Source organism: Morone saxatilis, unplaced genomic scaffold, assembly GCF_004916995.1.
Source record: "Morone saxatilis isolate NCDOM2014 unplaced genomic scaffold, NCSU_SB_2.0 Contig12, whole genome shotgun sequence".
Classification (NCBI taxonomy): domain Eukaryota; kingdom Metazoa; phylum Chordata; class Actinopteri; family Moronidae; genus Morone; species Morone saxatilis.
In genome coordinates this window covers 22,767,462-22,784,508 of record NW_023339674.1, presented here as the reverse complement: position 1 = coordinate 22,784,508, position 17,047 = coordinate 22,767,462, and the positions used below count along the sequence as shown (strand labels likewise).

Genomic DNA, 17,047 nt, shown 5'->3' with positions numbered 1-17,047 from the left:
TCATAAGAACATATTTTCATTATTACAGCAGCATCCAAGCTGCAGAGGAGTCAGTGGGTTATTTTGTTTTGTCCAGCAGAGTTACAGCAGCAGTCAGAGTAGGTTGTGAGCCACTTCAGGTCATTCACTATTTTCTTCCTACACCCCGCTGCCATATGTGCCAGTTGAAAGCAAATGTGTCACGTGTGGTTCTTGCAAACACTTTAGAACAGTTTTCTTTCAAATGATTGTGATTAAGCAGCTCTGTATTGTGCACTGTGTGTTCCTTGGCTGCGCAATTCACATTGTGACCAATGAAAGGCTCATAATTACATGTTAACACCTGAGCACCGCACCCTGTGTGAGCCACTGAATCCCATCAGTCAACTGGCTGTCCTCCACCCTGAACAGTGTTAGCTTTCTTTGCCGCACTGCTTTCAGCAATCAGCAGCAGCTCCTGCTCTCACTGCTGAGCAAACAGCACCAGCGGCACATAGTTGTGTGCTTAAAGTTTGTAGCTTCAGGGCTGGGATGGTTCTCTGGTGTTTATGTGTGTGTGTGCGTATGTGTATATGCTAGTTTGAGACAGTAGGGTATGATCTAAACAAACTTTGTTTTTCTGCCTCTAACAGCTTTCATTAGATCTTAGTGCTCTGAGTTGTTCAGCTACACAAAACCAGCACCCTGTAATTATTTAAAACACTACGTACTGACCCTTTACACAGCACATCTCTCTCTCTCTCTTTCTCTCTGCTGCCTCATAGTCAGCTGCCCTCTCTTTCTCTTTTGCTCTTTCCCCCATCTCTCTGCTTGGCTTCTCCACCTCATTTAGCTGAGTGACAGAGGCGTACGGGGAGTATCAGGTTAGGAGCGAGGGGACGACTGCAACCATTCATCTTAGGCTTTTTTTTTTTTTTTTTGAAAGGCTGCTTTGATTTTAAGGAAGAGTCAGTTCAGTCATTGTGTTGACGTACATGTCCCAGAGCTTGAACTGTGCTCATCAGTCATTATTATGTTAACTTGATGTATTTATGGCAAATCAGAACACTTGACACTGATTTTATTAGTATAACCTTACTGCCTGCTTCAAAACTGAACATTATCTTAACTTTCTAGCAGTGAATATTAGCAGCACTATGCAGTGCTGTGTCAGTTCATCCTGTGCATGTACAGTCTGTAATGAGGTCACTTGAGGAAAGGAGCGTAGCTGAGAATTTGGGTTATTATTAACCCGCCTTTATTAGTGGATCCAATCTCTGGGTGAAATGCACAGCAGTAACGTGTGTAGTTCTGTGAGCGAGAGTATGGGAACGAGAGGTACTGTTTTGGGTTTGTCCTGATGAAAGGAAAGGTTGTGCCTGGGGAGCAGAGCAGAAAATGTCCGTGCCAAGCTTGTGTAATATTTAAAGTCAGCACAGACGGTACTGGGATGAGCTCCTTTTCTTTGCAACCGCACTTAATAGAGGTGGAATTTTATGTTGCATTGTTCTCCAACACAGCCCCAAGCAGTTTTCACAATGTTCACTTTTCTTCACTAAGAAATGAACCTGACAGGAAAATTTCCCCCTCCACCCAGTGTATCCTGCACATAGAGGGTTTAAGGCTGTGCTTACACAGCACTGATTTGAATGGTTTGTTTACACAGTTGGGTTATGCCTATTAGTAACAATTCAGTCTTTCTGATGGCTTACTGGTTATCAATTCTAACAGTGCCAGGGGATCAAGGTACATTCATTATTCATGACTCCTGGCTTAAAAAACTTGAATTTGAGCCAGTTTGTGTGAGCAGCCATCGCACTTTGGCAGCAGTCGCAGATGGATCGTCTATAACTCCTAAAAACTGAGTCATTTTCATCCAACCCCACGAGGAAAACTGCACTCAACCTTGGGTAGCGTTCCCTCTTCTGAAGCTTCGTTCTGTATGATGAGTGGCCATCAGATGCTTTAGCAGAATACTCCTCCCTTGAAGATGAAAGCCAGGCCCAGTTTAATTGCTGCTGGAGGGGTCCATTTTATGGTGCTCCTCGGAAGTCCCAGAGGCTCTCAGCGAGACATCTTTGAGGTTGCCCAATACACACCCGTAGCACCAGAAGTTGTGTGTTTATTTAAGTAGGTCATAATCACAGTCTTGTCTTTAACCCTTTTTGCTTCAGGGAGAACCAGAAGTGCAGAGTCCAGGCAACAGGTGTTACAGAGGTCGATCTGTGCTTTTACAATTTAGGCAAAAATGTTTTGAAGCCTCAAAACAGTTTGAACTTTTCTCAGCAAATATTGTTTTTATCGTTTTATCTGCGGTTTAATATAATCTTTTTTTCTTGTATATTCTCTTTTCCAGTACTCAACAGACCTGAAGAAGTTATACTGCCAAATTGCCAAGACATGTCCCATCCAGATCAAAGTTCTGACCACCCCACCACAGGGGGCTGTTATCAGAGCCATGCCCGTTTACAAGAAAGCCGAACATGTGACCGAGGTGGTGAAACGCTGCCCGAACCACGAGCTGAGCCGCGAGTTCAATGACGGTCAGTTCTTTTCATTTATTGAAGACTAAGTTGTGCCCCATGTTTCACCTCAGTGACCTCAGTTATTTGCTGTCCACATTTAATCACACGACTCCTCTGGCTTCCAGGTCAGATAGCTCCTCCGAGCCACCTGATCCGTGTGGAGGGAAACAACCACGCCCAGTACGTGGAGGACACCATCACTGGAAGACAGAGTGTATTAGTTCCTTACGAGCCTCCCCAGGTGAGCTGTCTGTCATCATGGAGCGAGGCCAGCTGAATGCCCCGTCAGCGACACCTCACCACCTCAGCCCGCACTGACAGATAGAGCAGTGACAGAGCCCTTCTGAGAGCCTGGCCTCTAACGTCCAGCCACTCAGTCCCCTAAAGCCCCTCAGTATGAACACTACTCCACCTCAATGCAGGCCTCAGAAGGAAATAGTCCTGTTTGTCTGTCTTTTATTTTTCTAATATTTTAAACCCCATAATTCTAGTTCAAGTGTCCCCTTTATAAGCTTTAACTCTTTCTTAGTAGGCCGTGTCTCTTGTGGATACGAGTATGGTTTCACCATTTGAGCCAATAACTTTGACAAGGTGATGGATCTGTTTTACACTCACCAGTAGTTGTGATGTTTAAATAATGTCTAAATATTAAACTGTGCTCTGTTGTGCAGCTGTAATTGACTCAAAAACCAAAGTTAAGCAGGAGAAACCTGATTTCCCTGCCATGCATATGCTCAAGAAGTAGACGTGTGCCTCTGCATGACAAAAGATATGTGTCCTTTTATCCAAAAACATTCAAAAACTCTCTTTAGAGCCTGGTTTCCCACTACGCTAAATGCTCCAAAAAAAGCTGCATCACAAACCTAAAATAGAGAATTATTATTAGTGAGTGATTTAGATGCAGGTTTAACCAGGTTGTGTCTGTGCATGTAACTTAGAGAAGAAAACTGTTTCTTTGGTGTCACCCAGCGATGTCACTCACCGTCAGTGTCGTCCTCTTTTCTCAGGTGGGGACAGAATTTACCACAATTCTGTACAACTTCATGTGCAACTCGAGCTGCGTGGGTGGAATGAACAGACGCCCAATTCTCATCATTGTCACTCTGGAAACCAGAGAGTAAGAGACACCCTTACCCTCAGTGATTGCCTGCCGTGCCTCCAGTGCAGCGGCGGGACTGTTTTTGACCCGCTGTGTGTCCCTGTCTTCTCCCAGTGGTCAGGTATTAGGCCGCCGGTGCTTCGAGGCCAGGATCTGTGCCTGCCCGGGCCGAGACCGGAAGGCGGACGAGGACAGCATCCGCAAGCAGCATGTAACGGATGCCACAAAGAGCAGTGACGGTATGAAGCGCCGTAAGTAGGGCTGGGGCTGGTGGTGGGCTGACAAGCTTTGGTCTTACCCGACAGGCTGCCTGTGTCGAGGACCCTCAACCGCTGCATTCACTAACACAACTCTCCGCTACTCTTTCCCTTGCTTGTTTCCCCCTTCTGCTCTGGCTTAGACTAACTGTTCAGCACGTTAGCCAGTGGTACTCACACTTTACTCCCCTCTTGTTTCAGCCTTCCGCCAGGTCTCCCATGGCATACAGATGTCCACCATCAAGAAGAGAAGATCTACAGATGAGGAGGTTTTTTGTTTGCCTGTAAGTGGCACTCTGCTTTTTCAGGGAATTGCTTCAAACCATTGTTGAGTGCATCTGAGCCGCTTACTGACGTTCTTTTCTTTTCTTTCTTATAGATCAAAGGCCGTGAAATTTATGAGATTTTGGTAAAAATCAAAGAGTCTCTGGAACTCATGCAGTTTCTGCCACAGCACACTATAGAGTCATACAGGCAGCAGCAGCAGAATCTCCTTCAGAAACAGTGAGTACCCGTTCAGATTCATTATAAAGTGATGCTCATTTGTTCTCAGGCTCATTATGAAAGACAGACCTACAAGACTTGCAAGGCTCACCCTTGGTTTCAAGTGGACTAGTATTCCTTGTGCTGCTTTTCTTTTTAGCTTTGCTTCCTCAATCTCTGGTTTGCTTGCACGGAAGCTTTTTTGTTTTTTTGGATGACATTGTTTTTGTTTTGAATAGACTGCAGTGATTTAACTGACTTAACGTGACTGACTTGTTGCTGGAACAGTGGATTGCACTGATAAAGACTATGCATGAGATTTCTTGATTCCATTTATTGCTGCCACTGAAGCAGCTATCATATAAAAGCTGATAATAATTGCTCTAAAATGGAAGTCATTCAGCTGAGTTTATCTAGAATGTGCTCAAAGCTTCCAACCCAGAGGGTGAGCCTTGCATGAAGTAGAGCTGTTTTTTTTTTTCTCCTCTGCTCTCTCATGGGACATGAGCCAGAGCTGATGAATCGTGACAAATGTACCTGGCTATGCTTTGTTAAGGAGAAGCTTCCAAAGATTGGTGGTAACGCCTTTGGGTGCTTTGCCAGGTTTTTACACAACAGCACTCAACAAAGTCCGTGCCACAGCCTTATCTATTCGTTTGAGCATAATTAAAACTGTCTGAGACGCACATGTTCACACACACTTTTCCTCATCCACGCCCATTTCACTATAAGCTATGGAAAAGAGGAGATGGGTGTAAATGATAGTTTGACAGCCCCACGATGATAATTATTGCTTATGTTATAGTTTCCCATTAAGAGACTGGCAGACAGCCTCACAGTGAGATAATGCTTGCATTCGCTGGTTTTTACTCCATTGCTGTTTGTTGTTGGCTACCTGTTGCTGTCAGCCCATAAAGTATTGGTAAATGTAATTAACAAAAATTTTATAACCATATTTGAGATTATGACATTTAACAAAAATCTAAATGAAATTCAGGTTTTAGTGGATTTATTGAACACTTTAGATTCTAAATAATATTTTAAGTCTGAATATTGGAAGGGAATATTTCTCTTTATATTTGCTCTTCTTAATTTGGTTATCGTGCATGTTTTTCTTAGTTTTCTGTGTTTAAATTCTTAAAATCCTCATAGCTTGTTTCTCTCTTGTGTAATTTACCACTCCTACATTGTTCCTCTCGCAGCCTTTGAAATAAAAGGTTCTGTCAGCAGCAAATGTTTCCAGGCCTTTTTCTTTCCTTCACTGTGTAATTGTGAAATAACACATGAGCACTGAGATGCTGTTATCTGTGTTTGTAGAGTGCCATCTTCTGGACAGTGTCAGTAGTGCAGAATGTTGTCTGTCACACAAACTTTGTGAAGTTCTCTCTTTTTTTAACTTTTCTGAACCTCTGGGCCTCTCTGGGGTCACTCCTCTCTCCTCCTCTGTCAGTGAGCCCTTATTTCTGCTCTCTCTCTTCTTTCTGGTTCCTCCCTGCAGTCTGATAAAAACCCGTCTTGGTAGCCAGCTCATGGAACCTGCAGGAGAGCAGAGGCGGCGCTGCAGCTCCTCCTGAAACTCTGCTCCACATTCCTCCTCCTCCTCCTCCTCCTCCTCCTCCTGAGTTACACGGACCTCCTCTCTGTCTCCTTTTTATCAACTTTGATTTTTCTGGTCTCCTCCCTTTCTGCCTTTTCCTGGGATTCTGCACTGAGGATTTGACACTCAAACTTCCTGTTTTTATCACCTGTTGCTGCTCCAACATCATGGATTATCTCTTCTTCATTGTTTTCAGCCATTATTAGCAGTATCAGGGTGACATGTAGGCTGTGGCTCTACATGCTGGACAGAGCTTTTGTTTATCCACTCCTGCCTACTGGCTCTACTGAAGTGGCCTTTTAAATTCATTATGATTTGAAGACTGGTTTGCATGTGTTATTTTTTGTCTATAAAAAGGGATATTTTGCGGGGGTTGTCTATTGTGATGGCATCCTCTCTGTGTCATTAATGTGTTGCATAGAGTGTCTGTGAAACGTTCATCCCATTCAGCCTTTTATGATGGCTGAAGTTGGACAGGAACCAAGCTTAAATGTCTGTTTTTCTATCTTACTTGACCTACAGAGAAGTGAATGTGTTTGTGCCTTTGCATCGTCATGAGAGCTGGACTCACAAAATCTACCTTGTGGGGTTTTCTGGGGGAAAGAGACTTTTATTATTATTGAGATAACGTTTTGCTAATGCTGGTCATGTTTTCTAAAGTCACTGCAGGACAGTTTGTGTGTTTGTTTTGAACTGCAGATGTGCACTCTGGGATGTACGGAGCAGATTTGCCTCTGTGACCATTCTGTTTGAAACAGATCGTATTTTTGTGGCTGCTGCACTTTTGTCTGTTGGAACATAATAAATGGCTTTTTTTTGTTGCTTGAACTCTGTCCTTTTACTGCTCTGCTATTCCACCATTAAAACATGTGGTCAGTATGCAGAGGACACCTCTCTCTCTTTGTGCCCCAAACTTTAGTTTAATTACTGTAATAGTCTGTGGTCAGAATAGTTATTATTGTTTCCATTAAAGGACAATAGTGACCAGGCCTTTGTCATTAAGTCTGAGTGCTGCTGAGCGCTGATGGTAACCTCCTCTCTCCCGCCCCAGGACTTCAATGCCGTCTCAGCCCTCCTACGGCTCCTGCTCCCCAACTCACGGAAAAGTCAACAAGCTGCCCTCTGTCAGCCAGCTCATGAACCCCCAGCAGCGTAACACACTCACCCCATCCAGCATGTCTGGAGGCCTGACTGACAGTAAGTGTGCCCCTTTGTTTCTCATCCTGTCTATCTCAGTCCGTGTCTCCCCCCCTCTCCACCAGTCGCCCCGTCCCTCCTGGGCTTATTGTATACTTATAAAAGCAGCATGTCGGGGCAGGCAGGAGGGGACCTGAACACCTCTCAGACCCCAGCCTCCCCCCCACCTCCCGACAGAAAGCTTCCTACTCCAAAAGAATGTGATCCCTGTGAGACTCTCCCGCAGGACCTGTTATGATGCATTATGTGTCATGTTAAGAGTAACCTCTGCATGCCCCCCTCCCCTCCCACCCCCATGTGTTTCAGTTGACGTTACGTAATCTCTAAATCCCAGAGCAGTAAGATAAAGCTCACAGTAGCTCCTTTTGTCTCTGCAGTGTCTCCTATGATGGGCACTCACATCCCCATGAACGCTGACATGAGTTCACTGAGCCCCACACACGCACTGCAGCCACAGCTACCCATGGTGCCTTCCTCCCACTGTACTCCCCCTCCTCCATACCCAATGGACAGCAGCATCTCCAGGTACCTCACAAATCCACAGCGGGACACATCTACATTTTTTCTTCTCCCTGAGTTCAGTTTGAAATTCGTAAAAACTTTATATAGCACTTTAAAAACAACACGGTTCACTAGGCAGAAAACCAATAAATATATAGTGCAATAAAATATAAATGACCTCCTCAGCAGCAGGGGACACTGAGGCAAGACGTAGAATCCACACACTGTTACTTGCTCCCACGATGCGTTTCCATCAACGTTTCCATCTGTCAGATCTTCATCAGGCACAAAACAGCACAAACAAACATCACATTATATTAAAAATAAAAAGATGTGTGAAGGACTATAAAATAAAACAAAAAGGTCATAAATTATAAGAAGTAAAACTAAATTATAGTTTTAAACCAAATTCTAAATGGATCAGATAAATAATAAGTACGTAATGTTTGCTCCTGCTTTTTTGTGCCTGATGAAGATCTGATTTATCAAATGTTGTACAGTTAATAAAATAGACAAAAAGAGGGCATAACATTGTGCAAACTTTTTACCTTTCTGTCTCTAAATGTACAGAACATTTTTATGCTGCCAATATGCCAGAAGAATTAGATGAATTTAGCAGCCATCCAGGCCTTAAATTGTTATAAAACATATTGTTTTACATGTATTTTATTTATATTTGCCTTAAATATTTTTGCCTCCACAAAACTAACTTTAAATAAGTGTATTAACTCTAATCACATTGTGCTTAATATGCTAAACATAGAGATATTCTGATCAGTATAAAAGCAGGTCTTACAAAGTCTTGAGTAGAGTGATAGATTGATACATGAACTATATGAACACTGAGTCAGTGAACATCAGTTTGAACCTCCTCCTCTCTTCCTCCCACAGCTTCCTTATACGGCTGGGCTGCGCAGGCTGCTTGGACTACTTCACAGCACAGGGCCTAAGCAACATCTACCAGATTGAGAACTATAACATGGAGGTGAGCCCTTGCCTATCCAACACGAGTCATATGATGGGTTAGAGAGAAGAGTGGCCTCCCCTGCGAATACTAACGCTCCCCTGTGTAATGACCATTAGGACCTGTCCAGGCTGAAGATCCCCGCAGAGTTCCAGCACATCATCTGGAAGGGCATCATGGAGCACCGACAGGCCATGGATTTTTCCCCACCTCCCCACATAGTGCGCACCACCAGCGGGGCCTCCACCGTCAGTGTGGGCTCCTCCGAGGCCCGAGGCGAGCGCGTCATCGACGCCGTACGCTTCACCCTGCGCCAGACCATCTCCTTCCCGCCGCGCGACGAGTGGTCTGACTTCTCTTTTGACCTGGATTCTCGCCGCAACAAACAGCAGCGCATCAAGGAGGAGGGAGAGTAAGACATCTGTCCTCTTCTCGATGTTCCCATTTCTCATTTCACGCCTGCTGTTGGAACATTTCATTTGAAAAGGTGGTATTAGTGCAAATACTGCTGAGAACAAAATACATATTCAAATAGAAATGCACTTATTTTCATTATTGTTCTGGTTGTCGTTGCAGAGGAGAAATAAATGGTGTTGATCAAGGGTGCATTTTATTATGTTCTAATTTCTTGAGAGCACTTAAGAAATGCTGAGGATTTCAAGATTGCTTTGAGTTAATAAGTGTTCATGATTCATTCCCATGTAAAAGCATGACTGGAAACAAAACTTGCATTAGAGGGCTTCTTAGTAGGGCTTATATTTCTGCTATGGGCCATAGCAAAAGTGTATTTTAATTTTTAATAGACTTCTAAGTTTTCACCATTATGGTTGTACAAGTTAGTCAGGTACACTGGTGTTCATTTGTGGCAGAAGTCAGCATTGATTGTATACATTTCAAACATTTCCTGTCAGAAGTATTATGTCAATTGATGGGCAGTTTGTTTTTCTGCTGTACTTTCTATATTTTACTGTTTTATGTCTGTTGTGAGACCAATGCATCATCTTTTTGTGTCAGGTTGTGAAGTATGTGTGTTTAAGTGACAAATGGTCATTCATTTGATGTAGCCATATATAGGCCTAATGTTCTTGACCCAGTGTTTTACAGTAAAATACTATGACTGATGTCCTTCTGTGTTTGTTGCTCTTGTTTTACTGCTGTGCAAAAGTAGTTGATTGCATTTTAAGAGCAGACTTTTGCTCTTGCTGGATGCTTAGCACAAGTATTTTTTTTACTCATGAAATATGTTTTGGTAGAGGTTTATTTCATTTGACAACTGGCCAGAACCTATGATATAAATGTATATAAATTTGTATAGTTCTGTTTTTGAAAGTCTCCCTAAAGAACAAAGCATACTGATGTGAATATTGCCTGGTAGCTTTACCAGTAAGAACAATGTTTGTATTAATTCAAAGGCGTGCAAACAGTATGTGTGTACCTACACTACCCCATAGACCCTTTTCAAACTTGTTTCAAGTAGCCAGAACTGTTCGAAAGCAGACACCATCTGCAGTTTCATATTTTTGTACAATGTATTGTAAATATGTTGCAATATACTGAGGGTATTTTGATATAAATCTGAAATAAATATCCATACTTGCTGTATTGCATGTTAATACTCCTTTGTGTCAAATTATTTTATCTACAGCTTCATTTAAATATGAATTTATTTTTACAGTTTAACACTGTCAAGCAGGTTAAACCACCAGCCACAATTCTGTTCAATTAAATGAATATCACTGACTCTGAGGGTGGAATCAATATCGATAAATATACATTTTTAGTATTACATTCCATATTGAAGTCATCTAAATGTCAACTTTGTGCTGCTGATATAGACAGTTATGGAATAACTAAATCTTACCAGCTGGATCCCTGGGACTACATCTAATCAAATTCAGGTCTGAGGCCTTACATGTATCAGTCTGAGGGTCCTTGACAACAAAAAGACTGAGAGCACTGTTGTAAGGCAGCTGAGTGGAGAAGAATGTAACTGACACTGACGCTGAAATGACCAACAAAAGGTAGACATTTTTTTATTTGCTCATCCTTCAAGCCGACACTAGGGGGAGTAGAGAACTCTGCAACAGTAAAGTCTCAGCTTTTCTCTGTCAGCACCATAAGCAATAAGATGGAGAGATGACGGGGTAAAATACATTTAGCCAAAGCAAGCGTCTTAATTCCTACCTTTATTTCTCCTGAGTGCCAAATTTCATAGATGTGTAACTCAATCTTGTTACTGTATATCTAGCTATTTACATAGAACATAGAAATGTCACAACTTGTCCAACACAGATCTGAACAGACAATACTCACGGTTCACTTACGATATTTACATTTTCAAAAAAAATAGTCATCTTTTTACATTCTGTTACATTTTATACAGACTGTGAGAATCAGTGTGATCAGTCTGTGTGGGAATCCCGGCGTCTGCCGCAGAGTTACTCCACCTCGGCCACGTGAGCGACCTCCACCTCCATGGTCTGAATCACCTCGGGCGCTTCCTCGAGCTTGGCCTCTGTGAGTGCCTGCTGGGCCAGGACGTAGTTCACGACCTGCATGATGCCCTGATCTGAGAGCGTCGCCACCGAGCCGTCGCCCGCAGCCTCCACGGCCTGCACCGCCTCCACGGCCTCCACCGTCTCCTCCGTGATCAGCACCGTCTCGATCTCCTCCGAGGGCTGCTGCTGCGCCGGCCGGAGCTCGGGGGGCAGCTCGGACGCCAGGATGCTGACGGCGTGCTCCACCTGGGTGCCCTGGTTGTGGAACTGGAGGGTGTCTTTCTCCAGCATGATCTTCCCGGGCAGGTTGTCCCCGTGGTACTTGGCCATGTGTTTGCGGAGGGTGCGTGCGTCGATGTGGGCCTCCTGGCACATGGGGCATACGTACGGTCGCTCTCCTGTGTGCGTGCGGACGTGGCGCTTGAGAGACCTGGCGTCGGCCCAGGCGACGCCACAAGTCAGACACTCAAATGGCTTCACTCCTAGGAGAGAGGGAGGAAGGGAGAAACACACATAATGAAAACGAGCTTCCACAAAGACGGGATTGTCTCTTCCTGTCCTGTTAGGAGTCTCACCCTGGTGGTTGTTGACGTGGCGTCTGTACTCCCGCAGCTGAGTGAACTTTCTCCCACACTGCTCACACTCCCTCTCCAGGTTCTGCTTTACTCGGCCCTTCTTCCCGTGCGTGGCTTTCTTCACGTGCCTCCTGAACAGAGCCTTCTCAAAGAACTCCTTCCCACACACATTACACCTGAGGAGACACATTAACGTGATCAACATGCAGACTCCCAGTAGCCAGACACACTTCTGGGTGGCGTGTTCACAAAAGCACTCACTTAAAGGGCTCCGCCACGCTGTGGGACTTGACGTGGGAGTACCAGTCCTTCTTCCAGCTGTAGCATTTCCCACACACCTGGCACTGGAACGGCTTCAGGCCCATGTGCTTGTTCATGTGCTGCTGGAGATCTTTGGCTTCATAGAACCTCTTATCGCAGCTGCAGGTAACATGAGAAAAAACATTTAACCATCATCCCACTGTATGCCTCGAGTCATGTGACATCAGTGAGAGAGAGGAACAGTTACTCACTGAGTGCAGGCAAATGGACGGACGTCGGGTTTGGGTTGGTGCTTCTTCAGGTGTTTGCTCAAAGCTGAGGCTCGATGGAAAGTTGCTCCACACGTGTTGCATAGATACTTTGATTCACCTGTTGAAAAGGTTATATGAGATATAAACATTAATATAGAAGCTAACAACCATTTACTGTGTAAAGAAATAGTGGAGTCATGGTGAGCAGAAAATGATGTTGTTACTGCAGCCTCTCTGTGGTTTGTTTACAAATGTGGTCAGTCCCTCAGTGTACAACTGAACACAGAATCTGAAACTTCTGTTCTTCTCACCTACGTCTGTGAATTAAGGATTTATTACGAGCAACAGCGGAACAGTAGAAAGACTAGGTGAGTTTTATCTTGTTTCTGTCCCCGTTGTATAAAGTTATGACGTTACGATGATACGAGTATGGCGAGCGATATAATGAGGTCACAGTAGTCCGCAATGACACTTAGAATAACAACCGGAGTCTATCAGTGACTAAACAAGAAATTTAAGTGGACGTACTTTGACGGGCAGATTTGTTCCTAAGGATTTGTTTACGTTGCCATCACTACTGCAGCGCTTTTCACAAATATTGTCACATCTAACCAAGTTTTATTTGTTTCTGTCCAGTTTGAAGTGTGTTTTAAGACTATCTGCGAGGTAAAAAGGTTTTGTCTATGGAATCCCTTGTTTTGGTCCGAGATGCTGGTGCTAGTGTCTAGTGTCTGAATTTAGTATATATATATATATAACCTTTAAGGGATATCATGGTGAAAAAGGGTCAGCTTGCCCATCCAAAAAAACATCCCCTCACTTCTGGTTAGCGCTGTCCTGCTGCGCATCACTTTGAAATGTATCCACATGGGTTTTAAGATGTCTGTCTCTCTCACATTTCTTGGAGTGGCAGAGACAGAAACCTCAAACCCTGCACAAATGAAACCAAAACCATGAGACATTCCATGAGAGCACATTTGGTTTGTGTGATGGGACCCTTTAAGGACACTGAACTGGAGGCACGCTGACCTGTGTGGACGCTGGTGTGCTCCTCCATGCTCCGCTTGCTCACAAAAGACTTCTTACAGAATTCGCACTGGAACTGTTTGGTGACGTCGTGCAGCGCTCTGTGCATCTTCAGGCTGTGTTTGTGGGCGAACGTCTTGCCGCAGACCTTGCAGGAGTGAGGCCGCACGCCCGTGTGGTTCAGCATGTGGATCCGCAGTGAGTAGAGCTTCGGTAGGGTCTTCCCGCAGATGTCGCACACAAATTCCCGTTTGGTGTGTGGCGATAACGTCTTGTCCTCCAGATCGCTGTCCACCTTGCTCTCGGAGCTCTGTTCGGCAGAGGGTTTGGTGACGGGCGCTCGCTGGCTGCTCTGCTGCTTGTGTCGGGCCAGGTGGGCGCGAAGTGAGGCGGCGTACTGGAACTCTTTGCTACACAGCTACAGGGACACAGAAACAGCACGGTCGGCACGTTCTCACAGCATGAGCAATTAAACGTGACATGCTAATCAACGCCAATACTCACGCTGCACTTGTATCCACGCGCTTTCTCGTGTTTTAGCGTGTGCATAATGAGAGAGTAGCGTCTCGGGAAGGACATGCCGCACTCGGAGCACGTGTGCTCTCCATCCACCGCGCTCTCCGTCGGCGTTTGATCCTGCTTGCTTGCGGTCTCTGGCTTTGCCACCTTCATCCCAGCCTCGTCTGTGCTGGGCTCTTCTATCGGCACGCTCTCCACTGCAATGCCCTCTGGATCTGCCCCCGACCCCGACTCCGTCACAGACTGTACTTCCCCCTGAACCTCCACTGGCTGCTTTGGTGGTCTTCCTCTTTTACCTGGCCTCGGACCCACCTGCAAACACAACCACGTTCGATGTCTGTCGCTCTTAACAAAACACGTCATAGAAAATAAAATCATTTACATACATCGCTTGATTGAAATGTAACTGTACCTTAGGGGTGGTGGCCCGTGGCGAGGTCGAACCTTTCTTCCCCTCCTCTTCCTCCTCCAGCCCCATATGTAAACGTGCATAACCGCCCTCAGCTATAGAGCGCTGCCTGAGTCGTCTTTTGTTGGGGTCATCTGACGCCGTCTCCTGCTTGTCTCCGTGGCTTTCATCAGCAGAGGGGTCCTCCTCCTCCAGCGGCACAAACTCCTCTACCTCCACCTCCTTCTTCACCTTGGCTGGACGCCCTCGTTTACGTTTCTGGGGTGCAGGCGCTGATTCTGCTTTCTCCTGAGGTGGCGGTGCAGCTTCGGGGGCGGTTGCAGACGCCAGTTTGGCAACCTCCGAGGGGCTCCCTTTGTCTGGGTCCACATTTATGACAAAGCCTCCTGCTTCAGCGGGCTGCGGCTGCTCCATCGCCAGGCAGGCCGACACTACGGCGAGGGACTCGCTGGCTCCAGCCTGTCCACTGTGGGTGACCACAGTCATCGTCTCCTCCTCCATCCCCTCTGCAATGTGTGAAATAAGAGTGACAGTCTCTCCCGGCTCGGCCTGTCCGCTGTGAGTGATCAGAGTCACTGTTTCGCTCGGCGCAGCTTCCCCATGATGCTCTTTGCCTCCCTCTACAGCTTCAGCGACAACTGTCATGGGCTGCTGGAGGTAGGCCTCTTCAGGAGGAGCAACAAAAGCTAACGTCTCGCCTGTAACAGCAACCCCGCTGTGGGTGACCACCGCCCTGCCATCGCTCTCTATGGTGACCATGTAAGACCCAGAGTCGTCTTTCAAGCCTTCCTGAGGAGCCGGTTGGCTCGACAACACGGTGTGCACGTCTCCTTTTTGGTACACCGTCAGCTTCTGCTCCTCCACCTGCTTGTGCACCGACTCGCATATCTGCAGCACCTCGGTCATCAGCAGATGTCGGGCTAGGTTGGCGATATCTGCCATTATGCAGAAATTAAACGTGAGCAGGGACGTGTACGCAAAATCCAGCAGCGGGAGGAAGCTGGGTTTGGTGAAACCTGGAGAGAGAGAAGGTTGAGGGTTGAAACTGAGCAGCTACGCCAAACATTCAGACACAGAGAACAGCACAAAGTCTCACCAGAGAGGTCCACCACAGCTTCATGTGTGGAGGCAGCCCCCTTCTCAAAAAAGAGCTCGTGGAAGTATTCGCTGCACGCTGCCAGCACAGCTTTGTGCGCACGGTACTCCTCTCCCTCGATCAGCAGCGTGATGTCGCAGAACTGATTGCTGAGGCGCTGTTGGTTGAGTTTGTCCAACATCGTCTGACTGTGTTTAGGCAGGAACTGATTGACCTCACCCTTGCTGTCCACCTGGAAAGAGCGAACGCACAATACACAACAACAACAACAACAGAGACTCAGTTGTAGAGTAAACAATATCACATCTCTGTGACTGAAACAGCAAAGTGTGATACGTACAAACACCAGTTCGTGCTTGGCCATCGTCTTTGCCAACTTGGACCTCAGCTGACAAGACGAGTCGGTGAGGAATAAATGATCATCCGCCCCTTCTTCCTCCTCTTCCTCATCCTCCTCATCGTTCAGGTTGACAGCCGCTCTGCGTCTGCCCGGCCGGGAGAACAGTCGAGGTCCCGAGCCGTCATCGGCACTGCGCCTGCTCTGACACTGAGCACACTCTCTGATGTGGTCTTTCACATTCTTCAGGATACCTGCCAAAACACAGGACACCATCATTTTCAACGACTCCAATTAACACAGAGGCTGGAACTAACATTCATTTTCAATATCCAGATGTTTTTGCTTAAATAATCGCCTCAAGTAAAAACTGTGTATAGAAATGACTCACACGTCTGAGTGGTGCATTCACGTGCAATCAGATTTGTGCAAATTCACTGACATTTGGCAACATAAAATCATAATGATGTGATTTTTGGGGGTTTGTATCAAACAAACATGTTTTCTTAAATCTGGAAAACAATATTTGTACACCAGGGCCCCTCTGTAGCACTACAGTACTTCTATATATTATTTATTATATTTATAATGCTATTTTATCACACATTTGACCTTTTATCGAAGCATTACAGCTCTTGCGATTTGCATATTGCACTTGGTCATGTTGCCATTTCGATAATATTTAGATAATTGTGCAGCCCTACTGATGGCCCCTGACTATGTGACGTTACGGATATTTCAGATTACATTCAATGCATATCAATAACACTAGGGAACAACTGATACACTGTACAATGAGCCCAAACAGTGAACACAGTAACTGCAGGAAGTCTGTGTACGAACGAGCGATATGATGAATTTTAAGCAGATTGTTTCCTGTAAATATTACAGTTGTTTTAACGACATTTTTAACTTCTAAGTCATTTAGTTTTCCTCACAGGAATGAAGTTCCCCCCGGTTGGGAACCACTGTTTAAACCGTGGGCATTAATAAGGACCGAGTATTAACGAGGCTGCAGCCCTTTAAAGAACCAGCAGATGGAGACAGAGAGCAGCCGGCTGTGACGGGTGGCGTATTTATATTTGTTACAGGCTCGTGTTTACGCGGGTTCCCCGGCTGGTTGAATCACCGCACAGTGCCAATGAACAGCCAGCTGCCGGGACCGGGCTCCGGTAACCTACCTCTCCACCAGTACTTCTGAGAGATGGACTCCCAGGTGAGTTGCTGGTTGAGGTGCTCCCCTCCTTCGGCAATAATGTGCGCCTCGTTGATAAGTTCCTTCCTCCGGTCGTCCTGCAGCACCACCTCCAGCTCCGTGAAGTCATTCTGGCCCTTCAGTCGACGCTGATAAAACAAAGTCCCGTTCCGTACAACGTAGCAGGTGGCCGCTTTACGGATTTTTCTCTTGGTATTGCCAGGCGTCCCCGGCGCATATGGCTCCCGTTCATCAGTCAGATAGCGTATGATGGCCAAGTAGCTTTCTTCACACGACAT

The 17,047-nt window shown here is 45.8% G+C and overlaps 2 protein-coding genes across 11 annotated transcripts in view; one reads left to right on the top strand and one right to left on the bottom strand.

Moving 5' to 3' along the window:
- tp63 (tumor protein p63) overlaps positions 1-10,194 on the top strand; it is a 32,241-nt gene extending 22,047 nt beyond the window's left edge. For 2 of the 10 annotated variants that reach the window (XM_035652872.1, XM_035652876.1), the window contains 10 exons: positions 2,315-2,501; positions 2,609-2,724; positions 3,491-3,600; positions 3,697-3,821; positions 4,041-4,123; positions 4,219-4,343; positions 6,971-7,116; positions 7,494-7,641; positions 8,509-8,602; positions 8,701-10,194. In XM_035652872.1, coding sequence (XP_035508765.1) covers positions 2,315-2,501; positions 2,609-2,724; positions 3,491-3,600; positions 3,697-3,821; positions 4,041-4,123; positions 4,219-4,343; positions 6,971-7,116; positions 7,494-7,641; positions 8,509-8,602; positions 8,701-8,997 — 1,431 coding nt within the window. In that variant the 3' untranslated portion in view covers positions 8,998-10,194. Of the gene's footprint in view, positions 1-2,314; positions 2,502-2,608; positions 2,725-3,490; positions 3,601-3,696; positions 3,834-4,040; positions 4,124-4,218; positions 4,344-5,820; positions 6,748-6,970; positions 7,117-7,475; positions 7,642-8,508; positions 8,603-8,700 lie in introns of those variants that run through there. The other 8 variants (XM_035652870.1, XM_035652874.1, XM_035652871.1 and 5 more) reach the window with 5 other exon arrangements.
- Positions 10,195-10,589: 395 nt separating this feature from the next.
- zbtb11 (zinc finger and BTB domain containing 11) lies at positions 10,590-17,047 on the bottom strand. The gene is made up of 10 exons (XM_035652868.1): positions 16,735-17,047; positions 15,557-15,807; positions 15,217-15,448; positions 14,124-15,136; positions 13,697-14,023; positions 13,196-13,610; positions 12,167-12,284; positions 11,916-12,074; positions 11,655-11,830; positions 10,590-11,561 (listed from the first exon to the last, which is right to left on the bottom strand). Exons 1-10 carry the CDS (start codon positions 17,045-17,047, stop codon positions 11,020-11,022), a joined length of 3,546 nt encoding a protein of 1,181 aa, XP_035508761.1. The 3' UTR covers positions 10,590-11,019.